At 39.0% G+C, this 22,411-nt stretch overlaps 1 protein-coding gene across 1 annotated transcript in view; it reads right to left on the reverse strand.

Annotated features, from left to right (window-relative positions):
- Positions 1-496: 496 nt before the first annotated feature.
- LOC134568263 (sodium- and chloride-dependent creatine transporter 1-like) overlaps positions 497-22,411 on the reverse strand; it is a 90,555-nt gene continuing 68,640 nt past the window's right edge. The window contains exons 7-14 of the mRNA XM_063426705.1: positions 19,169-19,272; positions 16,798-16,922; positions 15,408-15,520; positions 13,617-13,754; positions 12,117-12,219; positions 7,965-8,065; positions 5,475-5,645; positions 497-3,687 (exon numbers count right to left, since the gene is read on the reverse strand). Coding sequence (XP_063282775.1) covers positions 3,544-3,687; positions 5,475-5,645; positions 7,965-8,065; positions 12,117-12,219; positions 13,617-13,754; positions 15,408-15,520; positions 16,798-16,922; positions 19,169-19,272 — 999 coding nt within the window. The 3' untranslated portion in view covers positions 497-3,543. The remainder of the gene's footprint in view (positions 3,688-5,474; positions 5,646-7,964; positions 8,066-12,116; positions 12,220-13,616; positions 13,755-15,407; positions 15,521-16,797; positions 16,923-19,168; positions 19,273-22,411) is intronic.

Below are 22,411 nucleotides of genomic sequence, written 5' to 3' on the forward strand. Positions count from 1 at the left end.
GTTGCACTTATTGTTCCAATAATCCTGCCTTCCTGCAGCAATCCTGAGTGCCTGGACCTCATTTATTTATTTATAACCTTTTTTTAATGAGCAACTCTGATGACTAATACGTTTATTTTAAATATTTAGCAAATTGCATCGCAATCTAGTTCAGTCTAAGCAAAACATGGGCACATTGCTTCATTCCTCCTCTTCTCTGTATACATTATCTATGTTGACTGCCAGGTGCCAAGGACATACTTTAAAATAATGGTTGTCATGGAGCCAAAATGGAGGCACCCAGTTGCAGGATAAAGAGGGTGGATTTATATATATTATTTTATTTTTCACACCTCACAAATACAATTTTGTTAAATGCAGGGACACGTAAATCAATTATTATAAATCCTGGAAAGAGACCGTTCCCCTTTTAACTTTTCCACAACCTTCTTTGACCCCATAAGAGGTGACAAATAATCTCTTTAGCCAAGCTGACCTTTATTTATTGACCTATAGGAACTATAGATTTTTTTAGACAATCTTAAAAGAGCATCTTCAGGACCATGTAATCTGCTCTGGTTGTTTTATTTATTAAAAGCATAAAAGGACACTTTAACGGGCTATACATTAAAAGGGCAGAACACAGTTGGCTGTCCATTTCCTTTTGCTTAAATATAGCTAATGTCCAGATCTGCAGTGTTACAGGTATGAAGAAGACTATAGTATCTGGCTTGGGATCTAGGGGAAGCTTATGGTCAGCTGAGTATCATGGGAGTTAAAATGCTACAATATCTGAAGAACAACATATTGGATTTGTACGTTGTATCTAATATAGAAGATAAATGTAGTTACTATAATTCATTATTTTATCTAAAATGTTCCAGTATATTCCGTAGAGCAAAACATACGAGTAAAAATGTGACAAGATAGTATATTTCATCATTCTCTGCCCATTTTGTAATCCCAGCCATTTTGACAAATAGTTGTTTTATAGTGTCCGTACTGAGTGGATGGTCATTTAGAAATATTAGATGATGGCTGTAATTATCCCTCAAGAATGTGAACTCGTTTGACCAGGCCTCGCAACACCCTCTGTTCCTGTGCATCCAACTCGTCTAGTTGCTATTACATGTCTGTTAGTCCACCTATTGTACAGCGTTATGGAATTTGTTGGTGCTTTATAAATAATATTAATATTATAACTGTTCTAAGAGCATCAGAGCTTTAGGTTGCAGAACCAGACTAACTAGTCGTCATTGATCACTCTGAGCTACGCAATTGTTGCTGAATTTTAGACTCAATTAAAGCCTTATTACTGCCCTCACATGGTGGTATCTAGAAACACACCTATACAGCTGAATGGAACTAATGCTCTTATATATATATTGTGCTAGCTAGTCTCTTTCTCTTCATGTGTGCATTTTTAAATACATAAATTGCACACATATGTTGAGGTTTTATTTTTCTAGGTATGAAAACTATCAATACAATGCCACTGGGATGAATAAAGTTAAGGATTTCACAAACTGGAAAAATTGATGGAACATGAGAAAAAAAAGCTAAATTTTCTTCGGAACGGATATCGACCAGATTTGTAATTCCATCTGTGGTTAAAACTCCCATGATACTGCACTTGATTCCTAATATTTCTTTCTGTGTCTTAAAATTCCAGAAAACCATTTGGTTATTTCGTAACATCAACACTAGTGGGTCCATCTGAACTGAACATCTACGATATGATGTTACAGTTTAGAGATATGTTTTAAAACAAAGAGGCTTTATACACTGGATTGGGAATTGTGGAGTTGTAAAATACTGATCGTAAAATACTATTATGTATTTATCATAACATAAAAAGGATATTATAGTATAGTACCAATAAATAATAGTATATGGGAGAATAAGTAAATACAAAAAAATATGCTCCCAATGTTTCTCAAATTGTTTGATTTTAATGATAAATATTAAGTACTTAGACAGTTGTACAAACGTATCCAATAGTGGAGAATTGAAAAAATATCAAATTAGTCAAGATGGAAAAATTCTCCATCTTTTTTCAGATCTCCCATTTAAAACAATGCTATTTCCACATGTCCCAATGTAGTGAATAAACTCCAAACTCTTGATAATTCATATTCATCAAAATAAATAATTGATCTGCTTCCGTTAAAGCTTTTGTAAAGTAGGAGGGCATGATTAGGAAAAAGCAGGAATTCTTGACCTACCAGTTCTTCTATTATGTTGTTCTTACATTTTTCTTTGACCATTGTGGCTGAAATCCATTTTATAAGTTAGAATCCATGGATTTCATTCACAATTCAGCAGACTTGATGAGTGACAACTTGCTAAATTGTGATCAAAATGCCAGACTTAGAAAAAAACAAAAAAACAATTCAACTGAATTGGAGGTCACCTCACCACTTGGCATAAGTTACTTGTATACTTGATAACCCCTCAATTTGTTGTTTATCCAGTAGTCAGAGTGCTTCATCTGTCAACTACCTAAGCTGTGTGCAGCTAATGGCATGAAAATAATACTCGCACCATTGTCAACATGTATGGTGCAGGATACAAAGATCAATAATTCAGGTCTGAGGAACTTTTGCATTAACTGTGCTTACGAACAAAAGTAAGTATAGCACAAAAAAAAATCTATACATTGTGTTAGTTTTCTCATGTTAAAGCTCCACCTACCTTTCTGACATACTACAGCACCACATGCAAATTAACTACTGCATATTTTGGTATTTCGTCAACATATGGTACTAGAGTATGACATCAGAAAGTGGGCAGGGAAATGCATTTGCTTTTATACTCCATTAGTTGTCGTAATACATGGAGTCAGGTCCACAGTACGGCCATAAAAGGCAGGCCTTTACTTGTAGGCCACATACTTAATCATGGATAGAAAAAACATTGCATTTTACATTTATATTAGACTTTAAACTGCGCCCTGGTCGATGTTTTGGTTTTTTTAAAAGAAAGTTTGTATAGGTTTTTGAAATGAAGAAGTCACACTATTAAGAACGTTGCCAATGCACCTCCTTGAAATCTATAATTCAGTGTTCCCTCAAAAAATAAATGTTGTCAGCTGACCAGCATTAAAATAGTGAAGGTATTAATCTTTATAACAACCACACTCAATGAAATCACAGGATGTGGTTGTTACAAGGCCTTCAAGCCTGACTAGTTGAGTACATGTTTAAAGAAATCCTATACAATTGATACATAATGTATTGTGCTCCTGGTTCACGCTTTAAACAATTCTAAAATGGCAGCATTGCCTTTATCCCAGCTGTAGTTAAGTTCTCAATGGCTCTTATTTTGTGTATGTGAAGGAACAGGTAATTATTTTACGTATGCACCTATCATCACATGCTATACCAATAAGGACAGGTTGGAGAGTGTTCGTACGTATATGATAAGAATGTGTCATATTTCCCTTTAACTTGATTTGACTGCCTCAGCTCTGCCCCATTTTGGGGGAAGCAATGCATGAACAAAATACAGAAAAAAAGATATTGGCACAATGTATAGGAAGCAAGCTGGCTATGCAGTTGGCACTCAGATCACCGTCTCAAACAATATGGCTTTCTCTTTGCTGAGCGCAATCATGGAGTCAGGTGGGAGGAGCTTGGTTTCTGCCTCAGGAGTGAGGTATTCCAGGTGGTGGTGACCCCACACCGGGGTGGTTAAAAGGTGCCAACGCTGCAAAAACACCATAAATAAATATTTAGACAAATTCCCAGATGCTGCGACTAAACATTTCATCTGCGACTAAACATTTCATTATTAAGTAAACTTAAAAAAACAAAACAAAAAAAACTTAATATACCTGGATGACCTATTTCAAAGAGGTCAATTAAATTACATTACATTGTTCCTTTTTTTTAAATCATTTGTCATTATACGAGTTGTGTATTGTTGTCTACTTAGTGTACCGCTAGTGAACTTAGCACAAAATGGAATATCAGTAACTGAACCAAAATTTTTTTCTAACCGATAATCACTAGTAAAAATAATTTTCCAACCACCTGCACCTTTAATATAATTTTTTTTATTTCCACTATTATCAAGCAACATCTAAAATGTCCTGTTTTAACCTACTGACAATGACATCTCTGCATTGTGTTTAACAAATTATTTAGCTATACTAAATAATAAAAACATATTTTTTGAACGGGTAGATGCATGAAACCTACATGTGCACTTCAGACTTATCTACTATACTTTCCAAGTTGTCTCAAAAGCAGAGAGGATGCTGGGTTAGGCAAAGAAAAGCAGCGGATACCCTGGAACCAGATACTTGATAAATATTTTTTTTTCATCATGTCTGCAAATCTATACATGTGATGGTCATGTATTGATAATATGATTTTCAAAATAGAACCGGATTCTCTAATTTCATGTAAGAATAAATGCCTTTTAAATATACCCGTCATGGTACACACAACTTAAAAAACTATAAAAAAAATATATATAACACTAAAATCATCTATATATTTTTAGCAGAATTGATGGTAAATGAGTGGAGTGCATTGAGAATTTGTTTAAAACTTCTCCACCCCCCTTAGTCTGTCAATCAATTGTTGGCATAGAACTCTATGCCAACAGCCTAGAAGAAGATAATGAGGATTTAGTGATAGAGAGAGCAGGAGATTACTAATCATGGTTCTTCTGCTCTCCATCGCAGAGCTACCCCTCCAACAGGTACATCTTGCCCTTGTCGATGGAATATAAGAAAGGAGTGACTGAAGTCATGCCATTCTGGTGCCGATATGCTAACGTGAATCCAGTGTATAGGCATCATAGCAATTGTACTGAAGTATCTACTGACTACCTCAACAAAATCGAATTAGTTACAGATATCAGATTTACTATTCCATGATTTTTTTCAGTGCTCACCCTAGTAGCACATTTGATGTGTCACTAAACTGAATTGTGTGTGGCGGCGAGCATATATCAGCTGAATCGTTCATTCAATAACATGGGAGTTGTAGAGAAGTGCTAAAGAGAACTTTGAAATTCAGACCAAAATTGCCAAACTATAAAAAAGGTTGAAGAAGTTTTACAGCTTGACAATATTGTCCAAATATTAAGTATAGATGAAATAAACCTCTATGTTTGTTTTACAGATATAACACATAGCTGTTCTATACAAAGATATATTATCATTCATAATAATACATATCATATTTGTGAAGGCCTGTAACATGTATGTCTGCTGAGATATAATATTCACTGAACTCTGAAATCCAAATAGCGGGGAAATTCAGGCTAAAATATCCAAACAGTTACTATAGCCAAGTTGTAGAATTTGTCATAATTAACTATGTTTTTCTAAATGTTGCCATTAGGATTTCAGTTTTTCAGTTACGTGCAATTCAGAGTTTAGTGAATAAGCCTCTCTAACCTGTATGAGAAGGAAAGGACACATATGTTTTAACTCACTAATGATATGTCAATATAGGAACAACAAACAAACACTATCTCACCTCTCGCAGGGAACCCTTAGATCGAAGCAGTTTGATGACAACAGTAAGAGGAATGCACAACATGGAGGACAGCGCAAGACCCCAGCCAATAGCTTCTCCCCACCAGGGGTAGACGTAGGAGTTGTTGTAAGTCAGCGGCTTGTAATTGACAACATGAAACAAAAAGATGCCCTGGAGATACATTGACAAAGAAAGATTAAGTCTCACAGTCATAGCAGATGTGCCTTAAGCATAATTGTTTTGTCAATCAATACATAAGAAAACTGGACTTTTGTAAATCAACATCAATACATATTTTTATATGGATAACAGATCAAAAATAAATCCTACAGGCTAGGTCAGGGGTAGGGAACCTTTAGTAGTACTGTGTCAAGAAAAGATCTTGAAGTCCCTTGGTGTGCCGGTCCTATTTTTTTGAATTGAGCTGTGCATGCTGTTGTATTCTGCTTGTGTTATTTATGGGTGCTGCAGTTGCTTTGTAGCATTGCATTTGTGCGTTTGTGGGCTGTTACATTGTATATATTCATGAGTAGTTTGTGGTATTGTGTATAATACCTATGAATGTGGGCTGCTTGTAGAATTTTGTTTGTAGATGATATGCCACATAGTGTGTTTGGTGTGTGGGGGAGGAGAGGGGACGACTGTTTGTTGTATTGCATGTGAGAAACTGCTTGAGGGATTGTTTGTGTATGTGGATTGTCAGTGGTGTTGTGTATGTTTTCGTGTGGGCTGTTTATATTATTTGTAAGAGGAAAAGGCTTCTTTTTCAGCTCTGTGTATATCTAGCAGTGTGGGTGGCTTCCCTGGGGTCCTGTGGGGACCAGGATGGCCAGGTACAGGTCAAGGGCAGGAGCTGAAATAGATGCTGTGGGCTGCCCTACTCCAGTGCAGTGATTCCCTTTCACAAGTGCTGGGAGTGACCTGATATCACTTTCTCTAACTGCAGCAATGCGTAAATTGACGGTTGTCCGTCACCATCTGCAATGGGCATTTGCAAATATTACAAGTTTTTAGAATGAAAAGTTGTATTTCTTCAACTGTGTACTTTGTCTTTAAGAGATTCTGCAATCTGACAATTTGTTAGAAATGGAAAATATTGCGTTTCATACAATGTTTCTTTAATAAATGACCTCTTACCCATATTCAGTGAATATGGTGTTCAGACTTTAGGACAGTGCTTCCCAACCCAGTCCTCAAGGCACACCTACCAGTCCAGGATTTAAGGATTACCCAGTTTTGTCTAAGGTGTTTTTTCTTTTTTTTTCTAAAAACACCTTAGACAAAACTGGGTAATCCTTAAATCCTGGACTGGTAGGTGTGCCTTGAGGACTGGGTTGGGAAACACTGCTTTAGGACGCCATCTTGCCCCAAGTCAGGGAATTTCCCATGTCATGTGCACCCTTAAGTTTTAGTCTAAAATGACCAAGTTATGGCCTTGTATCTTTGTCAATATCCTAACATGTCCTAATTGAAAATCCAAGGTATAAATATGTGTGCTTATTAATATTAGGACACAGAGGAGAGATTTTGGAGACAGAGACGCTGGTCCATTTCATCATGACTGGGAGGTTGACATGTTCAGGAGGGTATGTTATTCTATTTTACTGATATTGCAATCATATACTTTAATCTTATAAACTCTGCTATACATTATTGTAATGGATTATTAAGGTTTTATATGTGTATATCTATGTTTTTATTGAATAAAATATTTAAAAAGACAAAACTTCATTGCTTCCCTATTTCATATTGTATTCTCAATTATTTATGTATGTTAAATAGAGGAACTCTTACTAACTATATAATATTATGGCTAAGATATTTGTACGGTTAGCCCTGCTAAACGCTATGCTTTAAGACATTATAGTGGCAAATAGGGGAACCTGCTGCAGTTACACACCTGCAATCAACGCTCGGGTTGCACTAGCAGATATCTGAAGTTCCACTAGGACTCCTGATACACCAGAGTCTCTTTGATTTTTAAGGGGAGGTAGAGTCATGTGAGAATACTTTACCTATAATCGCCTGGGATATCATTTTGGCCCTGTACAAGTGAGGATCAGTAGCAAAGGGAGAGTAGGGGAACATATTAGGACTTTTAAAAAAGAAAATGGATGGTACTAAAAGGGAACATGAAAGGTGAGCTATGTCGTCTTTGCTTATGAACAGATTGTCTGATAGCAAACGGGCAGACTTATTCGGCTGACATCTGGAAACGAGTGCTCCATCAGTCTTTCTAATAAGTGGAGCCTGCATACATCACAGCCAGGTTTCCGAAGATGGAAATGCAGACTATATAGTACATTTTGTAACCCTCTGTTTAAGTGACAGCAATAAAAATAATAAGATAATTTGTCCTCAGTACCCTTTAGTAGCCTGTTCAGGCTCACGGGCCTTGGTGCCGCCTGGTATGACCCCCACTGAAACAGATTTGCTAAAAGGTTATCTTGCATACACAGGATTAAGAGTGAAAATGTAAAACAGCCTTACCACACAGACTAAAGGAGTGAGCACTGACCAGCACCATTTCATGTAAGGGAGAGGGCGGTAACCAATCATCCGGGCAATGTCATCCATAAATCTGTCAGCACCTGAGAGATAGATGTATCACTTTAATGATCAATCTGTTTATTTGTATCCAGCATCCTTTATAACGAACATTGTGTAGAATTTGATTGCAATGTATTCCTTTACACTTGGCACAAAAGATTACTTTGATCTCATATCTCACTTTGTGAAGACAAAGAAAAACATACTGGGCTTGTCAGGTTCCCAATTCCTGCATTATAAATTAGTCTTTAAAAGAACACTTAATGGAACGCTCCAAACACCTAAAGCACTTTAGCTTTCTTAAGTGTTTTATGAGTGAAGAGTCTGTCCTAAAAAGTGCAGATTTAGTTAGAAATTGGCACTTTTAAAGGTGAACTTGATACACCTGCCTGGCTGTCAATCAGACAGTCAGTCTTGTTACTTTCTTGTTGTTTAGCTCAGTGGAGCTAAACTCAGGAGGCGACCGAATGACCAGAGCACACGGACAACTGACAAAAAGATATCTTGAACTTTGGAATCCCGTGGCATCCTTTTGTCAGTCTGGTCCATATTAAAGGAGGATGGTGTCTCCATTAAGGAAACATCTGCTGTATTTACCTAGAGCCAGGTCTGGGAGGCTCTATAAAAGGTAAGCTGCACACTTATACCCTATAGTGGCTATTTTCTTTATACATATTGCACTAGTGGTTGTATCTCCTTCTTTTCTCAGAGTTATCCACTACAGAGTATTAAAGAGGTTCAGTGTTATCTCAAAACACACCTACCTGCCTGATTTAAGTCCATCCAGTTAAGGTTTATTAATATGTGAATATCTTTACTCACCTTTATTATTATTTTCATACAGTGCTACACTATATTGTTTTGTTTTCTTTTCTTTTAAGTACATATTAGAATACCCCAACTTGACAGAGGGGAAAGTGCATATTTTCTCTTTGCTTATGAGCGCTCCACTAATTTAGTGGTGTTGACTTTTGTTGTTTTGGGTTTTCTTTGCCCAGAGCACCTGCCTGGCAAATAGTTCTCATTGAACTGTACTATAAAATCTGTGATTGCAAAGCTGCAAGCGCAGGTTTTAGATATAGCCCCAATTTAAAAATGCATAATTAAATGCATGCATGTATTCATAGGTGTATATCTATTAAAGAGTGATTTTTTTATTATATGGGAAGTGGAGTGTTCCTTTTAGGTACATGTATTACTCTTTGTTTAAATGTTTGCACAATACCAGGGATATTCCCAGAACCATGAAGTGTCAGATGTTATATTAGGGATATTAGTAATCTGTTGGAAAACATGCTCTCAACCAAGGAGACCAGACTGCAGTGCAGAGACCAGAGCAGCAAGGGAAGAGGTAAGTAATAATGCTTTTTAACAGATTACGGGGGGAGGGGGAGGCAGGCACCTCAACTGCTAACAGGGCACTAAAATGTTAGGAATACACATTTGTATTCCTAACACTATACTGTTCTTTTAAGATGACAGATGTCGTTTTTTGTTGTTTTTTTCTTATACAAACTTTTACAATTAAAGTGACACTATAGGTATTCTAGCCATTATTTTTCATTAAACTGGTTATAGTGCCAGTAGTTGTTTGGCACAGTTCATTCATTTAGTGATAAACCATTTTCAAGCAATTTAACACTAAATAAATTAGGATCCTTGGCCACCCACACTCTGGAATCTACAGGAGGTATGGATAAGGCAGAGATTACACACTTCATTCTAGTCATATCAATTCATACCAATAATGGCCACAGTGACAGGCTGACACTCTTAGTCAATCACAACTACCCATTGCTGCTCAGCCTTATGCTTCCTAAGTAGCCCAAGCAGCACAGACAGTTTAGCAAACGGAATCAAGACACTTTAATCTATGAGATGAAGCAACTCTAGTACATACAGTGTCCCTTTAAACAAAGACCATTTATGATATCTGACCTAGTGATAAGCATATTTATTTAGCATTTAGCAGACTTCATTTGAACTTTGAAGCTTCTTTTGTTTTTTGTTAGCAACTGTAACTGACAATTTGTGTGGAATTTTTTTTTGTGGAAAGATGGTCACTTCCATAGTGAAAACCTGTCCACATGGAATTGGCAGAAGTGTTGATTACACTTAAATGTATGGTACCTTAATTACATTAAAAATAATGATAATCTGATGAAAATATTATTTTACACAGATTTTTATAAAACAATTCCATCTGACAGTGTTCGTTTAATTATAAAAAAATCTTTCTTTACTTTCCTCAGCAGTAAAGAAAAATATGAGAAAACAAATACATGAAAGAGTTAGCAATAATAATAATACATCAACCAATCACAAACAAGCATAGTCTCAAGCATAGTCTATAACATGCATGACACAATCCAGCAAACCATCTTTCTTTGCTGCTCCATCAGACCAACTTAGTATCAGTTATTTTCTTCTGTTTCCTGCACTTATGTTATATTGTTTAATTATTTATCTTTTTCTTGTGAGCTCATCCCCTGGTCTGGGTTATCTGACCAGGTTTGTTTTTCTGTGGTTCTCCAGACGCTTTACCCGATCAGCTTGGCGTGCCTGGTCTAGTTGGTTACTCAGATCCCTTATCAACTCCTTTGAATGCAGTCCTCCACTTCCTCACTCATCTCTGTGAGGATGGTAGATCTTATTGAATGGTCCATCTATATAGATCGGCTATTTCACCCAGTCATTAAAGTTTTTATGGATCAGTTGGTCCTCTTCCCTTTGTCTGTCAGCATCTTAAAGGCATTGTTTTTTATAGACCTCCTACCTCACGATATTCAGCCTTTTGGGATGCTAATGTGGTCCTGAATTTTATAGATTCTTGTCATCCAAACTCTGATCTTACTTTGAAACAACTGTCTGCTTCTTTGTCTGATATTTTGTAAACAAGTTTTAAGGTGTGTGGGCGTTGGATTGGTATGCACAGTCTTTTGTCTTTTGTTCTGGAAGAAGTTAGATTTGATATCTCTTGCCACACAAATCTGTTTTTTACCCATCTTTTCTGGATAGGCCTAATCTTTGTTCTGTTTTGTGTCTGAAAGGCATATGAAGAATGATTCTCTCCTCTTTATTTCCTTTTGGAAACCTCAGTCCAGATTCTACACCTGCTATTTTTGCTTTTCATTCTGTTAAAGGTGTCATGGCTTAAAAAGCTTCATTATTGAGATGTTTTTTGAATGATATCATGAAAGTAGTGGATTTGTCTTCAGAGTCGACTTTCCGTGATTTTTATTTTCATCCGCTTAGTCAGTTTTCAAACCAAATTGTAGCTCAGCTTTGAACTAGCATAAAAGGAGCCTCAATGTCTTAATAAAATTCCTAGATTTTACAATTAACATGTTGAAAAGACATAATCTTATTCATGACATGGAGGCGAGAACCTTCTACCTTCCCCTTTTGTCTTCTGTTTCATTGTTTAGGTTTGGCATTCATGGTCTGGTAAGTTGTTCAATTGCTGCGATTTAGGCATATCGTTTGGATGCTTTTATATGTTTCTAAGGAATTTTGTTTTGATGTTTTCCTGAATTTTCTATTGATATGTCATCACTTATTCTTGCATGAATAGTATTGTTATGATAAAATGTCATGACTACTATTGTTTTATGATAGATTTGACAGATGATTGTTTATTATTATATTACTACATTTTCTTTCCTCTTTTAGCTTGACACACCTTTATTTGGTTCAATTTGTTATCCTTGGAACATTTTCTGTGTTGGATTATGTTTGTTGATTCCTTTATTGATGCCTATGCATCGTCTTTGGGTTACGCAAAAAAAAAAAGGGGGTTGCTGGCTTCATTTTATGCTTATTATAAGCTATGCATGTTTGTGATTGGTTGATGTGTTAATAAGCATATTGTTAACTCTGTCATGTGTTTGTTTTCTCATATTGTTCTTTGCCGCTGAGGAAAGAGAATAGCATAATACTTGCCTCTGTGTCATTAATAAAATCATGACTTTACGTCATGTTAATAGTAAAATCGGTAATTTGAAGCATTATACTAAATTTACAACCCTTCTTCTTTACACTTCCTATTATGTTTTTATCAGATGTATCATATTGTTGTCCTAGTGAACTTACCATAGACCCATGCGATGACCACGCATTCCCAGAACGCTTGCCACAACAAAGTGATGCCACTCGCCGAATAATAGTCAAAAAGCTGGAAGACGTACATCCCTCCCTATAATGACAAATTTCAGAAAATTATTTCCCCAAATATGTTCTGTAGAGAAGGCACTAAACATCAATACAGGTTATTTCTTTTTAACCTGAAAATACCTCAACCATCATTCATAAAAACATGTTTTTTAATGAGGGCGTATTAATCCTCTTGCTGCTTGTTAATATTTAATTAAATGTTTCAATGACAAGTTAAAAAAAAATTTTATCCCTGGAAAAAATGTAGCCTCTGAATTCTAAGTGGTCGAGCACTGAAATGATAACACATTGATCATTATATAGCCATACCTTGTAGTTTACGTCACCATAAAAAAAATCTACTCTTAAAGCACTATGCCAATTTTATCTCTTTGAATTAGTTATAAAACCTGAATTTCCTTCATTCAGTGTTTAATCAAACAGGTTATCACTGAATTAGGGTCACTGGATTCCAAAAGACCCACCCAAAAATAGGTATGGAAAAGGCAGACATTATACACTTCCTTGTAGACGTACCAATTCATACCAGCAATAGGCATTGTGAAAGGCTGAAGGCGGTCAGCTGACACTCTCCGCCGCTAATCACAGCCGGCCATTGCTGCTCATGCTAATGCTTTCTCATTAGCCAAGCAGCACGTAGGTGATTTGCTGCTGAGGACTCTCGCATAGCATTAAAACATTAAAACCAGTAAATGGAAGAATGGTGCCATAGGACTCCAGACACCGTAGCCACTTCAAGGATTTGATGCTGTTACAGTGCCTACAGTGTCCTTTCAACTGTTTCAGTGCTGGACTACTCACAATGAAATTGCTCAGAGGGTACATTTTATTTTATTTATTATTTTACTTAGGCCACTGTTCAAAGTGTGAGTTCAATTTATTGTTTTTAAGTGAAAATGTTATTGTATTAAAGTACTGCTCTATTATTTTCTCTCCCTTTTTATTTTGCATATACGAATCTCTCCTATGAAATTGGTAATTATATCATTATACTAGTGACTGTGGCCTCTTGATTTGTCTATAGAATTTTTTTCTATACACGTGTTTTTAGAAGAAAGATTGACTGGCATTTTAATGTATTCTAAAGTTCTCAAAGCTGAAGGAATTACTCCCTACATTCATTTTATTTATTGTAAAACATGGGCACAGATACCAAAGCATACCAGGAGAGGGACAGCCTTTTATAATAATGCCAGCCATGCTGTTTTCTTCTGACAAAACAATATATTATTACTAAGGAGTCTGTTAGCAGAATGGAATAATCGACTCGTAACATTTGGCTTTTCTTAGATTTCGCAAACAGTGAAACATGTGATGTTAAAACTACACCAGATTATCTAAGGGAATTTGCCCCCTTGGTTCCTACACCCATAGTTTAAAAATAAATTTACATTAGGTTTAAATGCATTTTTCTCTCACCTCGGTCACCATGGAAAGGTCTATAATGAAGCAAACAAGGCAGCAGAGTGCAGCGATGACCTCCCTGCGCACAAAGCCGTTAATAGGGTGAGGAAATAAATCCATAATCCCGGTTATGAATCCCTCGACCCCCACAAACTGTTCAGAGATAGAAGGGAAGATTACAATGAGTTAGTGAGCAGGACGTATCCACTCAGACCACCTAAACCATGTTCACCTGGATGGTTATTGTCTACACCCTGAAACTCCATTACACAGGCTGGCCCGCTGGGCTCTCCTCTTTCCTCCACCTCTGCCCTGCATGGCATAGCCTCATGATGATGTCAACATCTTCTCTGCTTGAGGCCCCAAGTAAGAGAAGAGAAAGATGAAGAAAGGGTAGCTTTTCCTGGTGGGGAGAGGGCAAGTCCTGCTCAACACTTAGAGACATTACACAAAATCGGAGGTTTCAAGAACATACATTTCTCCTAAGTCAGGTCTGCTCGAATCCAGTCCTCATTGGCCAAAGACAAAACTGGCTGTCATTTTAATGCTGCTCAATGATTAACACTGCCATTTGGTTAATTAACTGTCCATCACCTTCTACATTAATTGTAATATGTGTAATTTGTTTACCATAGGTTATGTCCAAGTATAGTGATTCTTGGACCCTTCCTTCCAAGTATTTATATAGTCTACTCACAGTTTGCAGTATTTTTAATATGCACAAGTCTAGGGGTGACCCCATTACCAGCACTAGCATATAAAGCCTACTGGTTCAGCTCCCTGTTTTACCTCTAACTTTATTGAATATCCTTCCAGAACATATTAGATTGTCCATCAGTCAAAATGGTCTTAGAACATTGATATCATTGTACCTTACAGAAAAATTTTCATTTTTTTTTTATTATTGCTAAATATAAAATATATTACATGCCTAGGTGGGCATTATTTAAAAAATATATATGTTTAGGTTTATAACGCTTGTTATGGAATATTTTTTTTTAAATTTATTTCAGTGAAAATAAGTAAATACAATTGCCATTAATAGTAAAACACTATAGAATAAATTTTAAAATATGATGATGTTAATACAAGTGTCAGTAGAAGTTAATAATCAGGTGCATCTCCTGGTTTACTCTTGTTGTTTGGGAGTGGTCAAAAAAATCCAATAGATTTTACTTAAAATGTTGCCAGTAAAATATCTTGTAAAACTGGTACGATAATAGCCATTGAGGACTGTTCGTGCATCCCTTTTCAAAGATCTAGGTTAGAGATCTTGGCACTGCGGGAGTTTGTTAACTACATTTCCCATAACGCATTGCCATCTTTAAGAATCTAATGCTTGCAGAGCATCAAGGGAAATGTAGTTCACGAACATCTGGATTTCGATGGTTAGCCATCTCTGTTCAAGAATTTCATAAGAAGAATCTAATAACGAGCATAGTTAAATTATAACTGCATTATTGTATCACAAACATATACAGTCCACCTTTTCTAATGATTTAGACCTCAATATACCAAGCTTTCCATAGCTATATGGCAACCATGGGGTTGTTCTTTGATGCAGTAATTGAATTGGCAAAGGAATACGAGATTTTAGGCCAATATAGGTAAGTTGGAGTAAATTCGCAGTTTTACTAAACTGACTAAAACTTGCAACTTCGTTGTCACCTATCAATTATTCAAACTCTAGTGAACGAATCCCACAATTTTTTCTAAGCTTGAGCAAATGCAAATTGTAGTTGGACGCAGCTGGTAAAGTGAGTATTACTTGATTACCCCACTCCCTCCCCAATCTCTTCCAATTACCTGGCTGTCTAGACCAAGTACCAATAGCATAAAGAAGAACAGTGCAGCCCAGACCGGAGCGAATGGCATTAAAGTCACAGCTTTTGGGTATGCAATGAACGCCAATCCAGGACCTGGAAAGACAATATTTGAAGTCCATCATAGCAGGAAAGGTAAACTAATGGGTAGAAAAATCTACAGCTGTATTAATAAATTATAGATAGAACAGTGGTATCACGTGGGTTGGTGTCACCCAGTACGGTAACTCAAAGTGTCACCCTTCCCATAGACCCTATCCCATATCAGACCATAAAGATTTCTCAGTAATGTTTTTTTGTTCTAATGTCATCTTCACATTGTAAATCCTGTATATATCACGGAATGCAATGGCAATAGTCGTGACATAAACTAGCAAAGAGATTTGGGGCTAAGGAACTGCACTGGGCATCACTTCCTCAGATGGTGTGGTCCACACCACCCACACCCCTCTAATGATGCAACTGGGTCAGTATAGCTTAAAATATATATATATATATAAATAGTAAAATACATAGCAAAGAAATATGGCATGCTATCTAAAGTTTTACTGTAACTAGATAAATTGTTAAACCATGCGAACTTCAGTTATAAAGATGTACAAAGCCTGAACAAACATATATTTATAAAGTTGTTGCGATATGGCTGCTATCAGTTTACTCAACAGTTCTGCTTATCCTAAGTGCTAACAGGACCTGCTATTTGTGGATCAACTACTTATCACATTACCACTTTAAAAGTTTAAATCTTTTTTTATCTATATTATATATTTTATTTCCTATTTTTTTTTGTTTTAATTGCATTATGTTTATAATGCATTAAAATAGTGCATACTTTTCACCTTCACGTTTTTACCTTCAACTTTAAAGGGACACTATAGGCACCCAGACCATTTCATCCCATTGAAGTGGCCTGGGTGCACTGTACCTGTCCCTTTAACCCTGCAGCTGAAAACATTACAGGTTTAGAGAAGACAGCCACTAGAGGTGATTCCTATTGTTTTACAGAGTTTAACTTTTTCCATGAGCATCTTCAAAATCGCTATAGGAAAGCATTGATTCATTATTTTCCTATGGGGAAGGCCTGATGCGCGCCATGCATGTGCATTAAGTTCCCCTTGTGCTGACATCAGAGGAAGCACCAATGGACCTCTGCACTGGAATAAGGTGATTGTTTAAAGTATTATTTAACCCTTTGAGTGCAGCAAGGATGGTGGTGGCAGAGGGACTCTATAGCGTTGTATTCCTAACACTATAGTGTTTCTCTAAGAAATCTCAAACAAATTTGCAATATGTATAACAAGGTCCTGAGCAGCATATAAAGATTTGGAATTCTTCAGGGAATTTCCATTATAATCTTCATCTCATGGACTCACCAGACTCTGCAACCTTGGATATGTCAACACCTTGCTCAGATGCCATGAATCCCAAGACCGAGAAGACCACAAAGCCCGAGAAGAAGCTTGTAGAGCTGTTGATAGCAGCTAGAATATACGCATCTCTATGGGAGTAAAAAATTAAAACATACAAAAAATGTAATTGAACAAGTTAAAGGAAATTAGCAAGAATTCCTTCATGCACCACCAACAAAACATATATGTTTTCCAACACAGGATCCACCATTCATTAACCTCCACTTTCACCTAGGTACATGGAACACAATAAATAGCGGTTTTAAGATTAAGAAATTAACCTTTAATTCATGTGATTTTTAAGATAGAGAAGGGTATTGTCATGATTATATAAACTATCTTGTCTTTGAACTTGAACTCTTAAAAACAGAGTATCGAGTTCAGATAAAGGGAGGAGAAATATGAAAAGAATCCACAAAATTGTTTATGTATTGATTAATTTGAAGCTTTGTCATTCAGCTGCTCTGATATGTCTAACAATCTCCAAGTATAGTGTTTTGTGCTCTCCCATCCAGGGCCGGAGTGGCAATCAGGCAACAGCCTGGTGGGCCATGATGGCCATGGGTATCCATCCAAGAGTATCCACAGTTGCCCGGATGCTGAGGGGAAGGAGGGAGAGCTTGGTATCACTCCTTCCACTATAGCAGAACGTTGCAGCATGTTACCATGGCAACACTTTGCTACATTCCTCAGCGCTGGCCGGTGCTTCGTCAGGTTCAGTTTCCTATTAGGTGTTTCCTCTCACAGCTCGACAATCATCACAACTCCTGCTCCCTTGGGATCCCTGTGTCTGAAAAGACTGCTCAACGACATCCTGCAAGGTGAGTAAAGTTACTGTAACACATAGCTTACATTTAACGGCTTTACTGCAGCACTGGGACTTGGGACATTCAGGGTTACGGTGAAGGTTAAACTTAGGGTTAGGAACAAATTAAACCTTCCTCAATTCTTAATTATTATTATTATCAGAAATCTAACCCAAATGTTAACCCTCACTTTAACCCTAAATGTTCAATGTCCCAGTGCTGCAGCCTGCAGTGAAGCCCCTAACTGTAAGCTGAGTGTGGCAGTAACTTTACTCACCTTGCAGAACCTCGCCAAGCAGCCTTTTCAGACACAGGGATCCCGAGGGAGGAGGAGTTATGAAGGGAAACTCATTCTGATAGAAAACTGAAGACAAACAAGTTACCTGCGCTCTCTCCTTAATCCCTATGTATTTTTAAAAACAAATGGAGGTTTATTTAGTTACCTCCAATGGCCATGCTTCCTTGAGCATCTGGCAAAAATATCTCTAATGAGACAGAAAGGGGTATTTTTTATATACACCCCTATATATTTATTAACCCTTAATAGGGAACACATGGTATGGGCAGCAGCATTGTAACAAATCTGTGTGATACAAAAAGTGGATACAAATGCAGAAAGATAGGTCCTGCGCTCATTCCCATTACTACTGGGCGGCAGCAAAGACTACAGTACACTGTAGTACATTGTAGTCTTTGCTGCCGCCCAGTAGTGATGGGAGTGAGCGCAGGACCTATCTTTCTGCATTTGTATCCACTTGATAGGAAACTGAACCTGACAGAACACCAGAAAGATTTGTCTACACCCACTCGAGGTGCAGACAAGATGATTCACCCACCGAACCACCAGGGATTCAGATTTCCACCCTCCCTGGCCAAAGGTATGCCTCAGGGAGGGGGAAATAAATTTTAGTTTAGGTTTTTAATTACATTGTTGTATATTTAACTCCCCTCCACTACTGCCCATATGCCCCATCACAGTCTCCACCCCACACGTAATCATCACATTCCTTCTGCAGAGCTCTAGAAGCTGCTGTATGGTCAGTATTTTACAGCAACAAAGGCTGAAGGACACAGGCAACACTCCAGGATCAAGAAGGTAAGTTTATTAGGGGGTTCACCACCTCACAAAATGAAGTGTACCCACAAATAAAATTACCTTCTTGATCCTGGAGTGTTGCCTGTGTCCTTCAGCCTTTGAGACTATATTGGTGGATTCAGCGGTGTCCATTCTTAACATCGAGCACCTCCTTGGTGGAAGGCCGGAACATATATGTGGTACTTGTGTGCAGGGTTCGCTGTTTCTGTAGTATTTTACAGCAAATCACCGGGGTAGTCATGGTGCTTGGAGTGGCCTTTTAACTGAATTCCTTGTTTTAATTGATGTTACATTAACCCCTTAAGGACAGACGACGGATATATTCCGTCATGATTTCCTTTTATTCCAGAAGTTGTGTCATTAAGGGGTTAAAAAAAAACTTTATTGCCATTTTACCCTGTTTAATAATTGAATCTTGGCAAGGCAGACTCACCTGTAGCAGTTATTATGAAACCTATTGTAGCTTCCAAGGGCTGTCAGGGCCCCTAAGCCAATAGCATACGAGAAGAAGATCTGCGTACCAGCATCAATCCACACCTAGAGGGAATAAGCAACATACATAAAAAAACATGTTATCATGAGTAATCGCTGTAGCGGAACGCAGTAAGCCTGTCCTGCAAAATGCCTGTGTGACTGTAATTGTTATATTTTTACCTATGTTGAAATTGCTATTCGCCTATGTAATATGTGAATTGTATGTCATTCGGTAGTTTCCATCCGTACTATATACTTCTGGAAACTACCGAACGGAGAGACCACCCCGGAGAGAAGTGTGCCAGCAATTAAGGTTCACATTCTCTCCAAGCCGCAAGTTAACCGGCTCATTAACAGTGTGTCTGGGTGGCCGCCATTCGGCATGCGTACACGTGGCGGCGGCCATCTTACGCATGAAAATCTCAGCGGTGTTTTGTCGTCGAGTGTCTGGAACTCAAATCGGACACTCAAACAACCAAACACCGCTGAGACCTCCAGAGCTCCGTAACTGCCGAACGGAGAGAGTTAACGAATCCCCATTCGGTAGTTACAAAGTACCGAATGAGGGAATCACTATCTAGGGGAATTAAAGTATGGATGGCAGTTATAAATGTCTGTTTTAACTGCCGAACGGAGACCGACCGCAGGGCCCATTCTCATGGAACCCTTTTCGGATACCAACTCGTGTGCGGTCGGTCAAACTTCACCTTCCTGTAACTGCCGAACCACTGGTCCGATCTGGGTGAATTTTGGATATTATATTCACCCAGATCAGGGCTACCTAGCGGTACCCTAATATTAAGGATATGTGATGGTTTAGGGGTACATCCAAGTTTGGGGTAAAGTACTGTACAAGTTAAGGGGATTATGACGCTCTCTGAGGGGAGGAGATGTGTGGGAGGTAACAAGCACTGCATTGGTTACTGTCATAATTACTGTAGTTCCCTCCCTTGCATGGGAGCAGGCTTTATAAGAAACCTTGGAATAAACGATTGTCAGTTCTACTCCTGAAACTGTGTGTCGTCCAGTTATTGGGAGTGCTGTGGGGATATTTCTGTAACGTTTTACCTGCTGGAAACTCTGCTGTGGATTTACTAATGACTTGTTCCTGAGCCTTCCTTGGATCTAAAGTGGAGAATAGCTGCGAGAAATCAGCTCTCCGCTACATTGGTTGGCAGCGCTGGGATCCAGACTCACAGAGGAACAAGGATTAATGGAGATTGATCTTTCTACGCTAAAGAGAACCACATTGAAAGACCTTCTGGAAGCGAAAGGTGTTTCTGCCAGCAGCAAATCCAAAGCAACGCTTATCACCGAAGTAATGGCAGAGTACAGAGCAGAAGAGGTCCAGGCCACGGAACAAAGACCTGAAACAGAACAGGAGGAGTTCCAAAGGCACTTACAATTCAGACTGGCCTTTTATGGGGAAAACCCACCAACAGAGATCATCTCTAAAACAATGACAGAGGTGCAGGAGTTTGTGATGAGAAATAGGAGACCACAAACACCGGAAAGAAGTGCAGCAGGAGCTGTGACACAAGAGGGTAAGCCCAAAATTCCCTATCAAGCTTTTAAAACGTATGTGGAAGCAGAGGAGGATATAGATGCCTTCCTCCAAGACTTTGAGAGACTGTGTACGCTGCATAACATACCAAGGGAAGAGTGGGTACCCATATTAGCAGGACGGCTGTCAGGAAGGGCAGCTGAAGCTTACCGCACTGTGCCTGATATTGAAATTAGGAACTATAACCGGGTAAAAGAAATTATCCTGGCCCGGTATGCAATAACAGCAGAGGCATACCGGAGGCGCTTCAGGGAATTGAAAAAGGCGGACAAAGATTCGCACGCAGAGTGGGCTTGCCGACTAGAAAGGGCAGCTCTTGGGTGGATGCAGTCCAGTAAAGCGCGGTCCATGGAGGACTTGTTACAAATGCTGCTGTTGGAGCAGTTTTATGAGGGGATATCCTCAGAACTACAGGAATGGGTGAGGGATCGCAACCCCACCACCCTCACCGAGGCTGCCAAAAAGGCAGATGATTTTATGGACGCTCGCAGACAGACCAAGGCAGTGAGTACCAAACCTGCCATGCGGCCACTAGGGGGGAATTCCTTCTCTCCTAACCCTCAACCCCCACCAAGACAACTCCCTCCACCAGCACCAGCAGCAGCACAGCAGAGATACCGCACACCTGCTTCTGGCAATGCCACCGATGCCAGAAGTGGGGACATTTCCAACGAGAGTGTCCACAGTCTAGAGACCGCAACACCTGGATCCGACCAGGGCCTCCACCACCACCACCGAGAGCAGCCGCGCATCACTACCAAGATGAGGTACCACTTCCCTACAGCTCTGCCGTTCCAGTTACGACTGTGGAACAATGGGAAGTGCTGCATGAGGCCAATCCCTTACAAGCACAGGCGGATAATCGACAGCACCATAGGCAGACCGTATATCTCGAAGGGAAGCCTATGCAGGGGCTCAGAGACTCGGGAGCCACCATCACCCTGGTGCAAAGTCATTTGGTTTCGGACAAAGCCAAACTGAATAAGACTGTGGCTGTCAGGGTTGCAGGGGGAGCCGTGTATCGGCTAGACACAGCCCGGGTACATTTGCATTGGGGTGCGGGGTTTTGGAATGTGGAAGTGGGACTAATGCCGCAATTACCTGCTGAGGTGGTCCTAGGGAATGATCTGGGCAAACTCACCTCCGCCTTTGAACCACAAACTACTGAGGAAGCACACCCAGTAGTCACCAGGCAACAGGCCCGCACCCAGCACAACAACAACGCACTGCCGGAGGTCCAGGTAAGAGATTCCTCCCCTTCCCTAGACTGTATGCCGTGGGCCCCTCCTGACGAGTTTGTAGCCGAGGTGATCACTGACCCTACCTTACAAGTATATCGAGACAAGGTCACCTCTACCCAACCTGGGGCGGAGGGGGAAAGATTTGTATGGGACAGGCAGTTATTATACCGGGAAACAAGTAAAGAGATAGCTGGGTCAGAACCCATAACTGCAAGACAGCTCGTGGTACCGCAGAGGTACCGAACCGAATTACTCCGGATAGCGCACGATATTCCGCTATCCGGACATTTGGGGGTCAGCCGTACCAGATATCGGCTGACCCAAAGTTTCTTCTGGCCAGGGATTAGCCAGGAGGTGCGCAGGTATTGTAACACCTGCGATACGTGCCAGAGGGTAG

The sequence above is a fragment of the Pelobates fuscus genome, chromosome 7 (assembly GCF_036172605.1).
Source record: "Pelobates fuscus isolate aPelFus1 chromosome 7, aPelFus1.pri, whole genome shotgun sequence".
Taxonomy (NCBI): domain Eukaryota; kingdom Metazoa; phylum Chordata; class Amphibia; order Anura; family Pelobatidae; genus Pelobates; species Pelobates fuscus.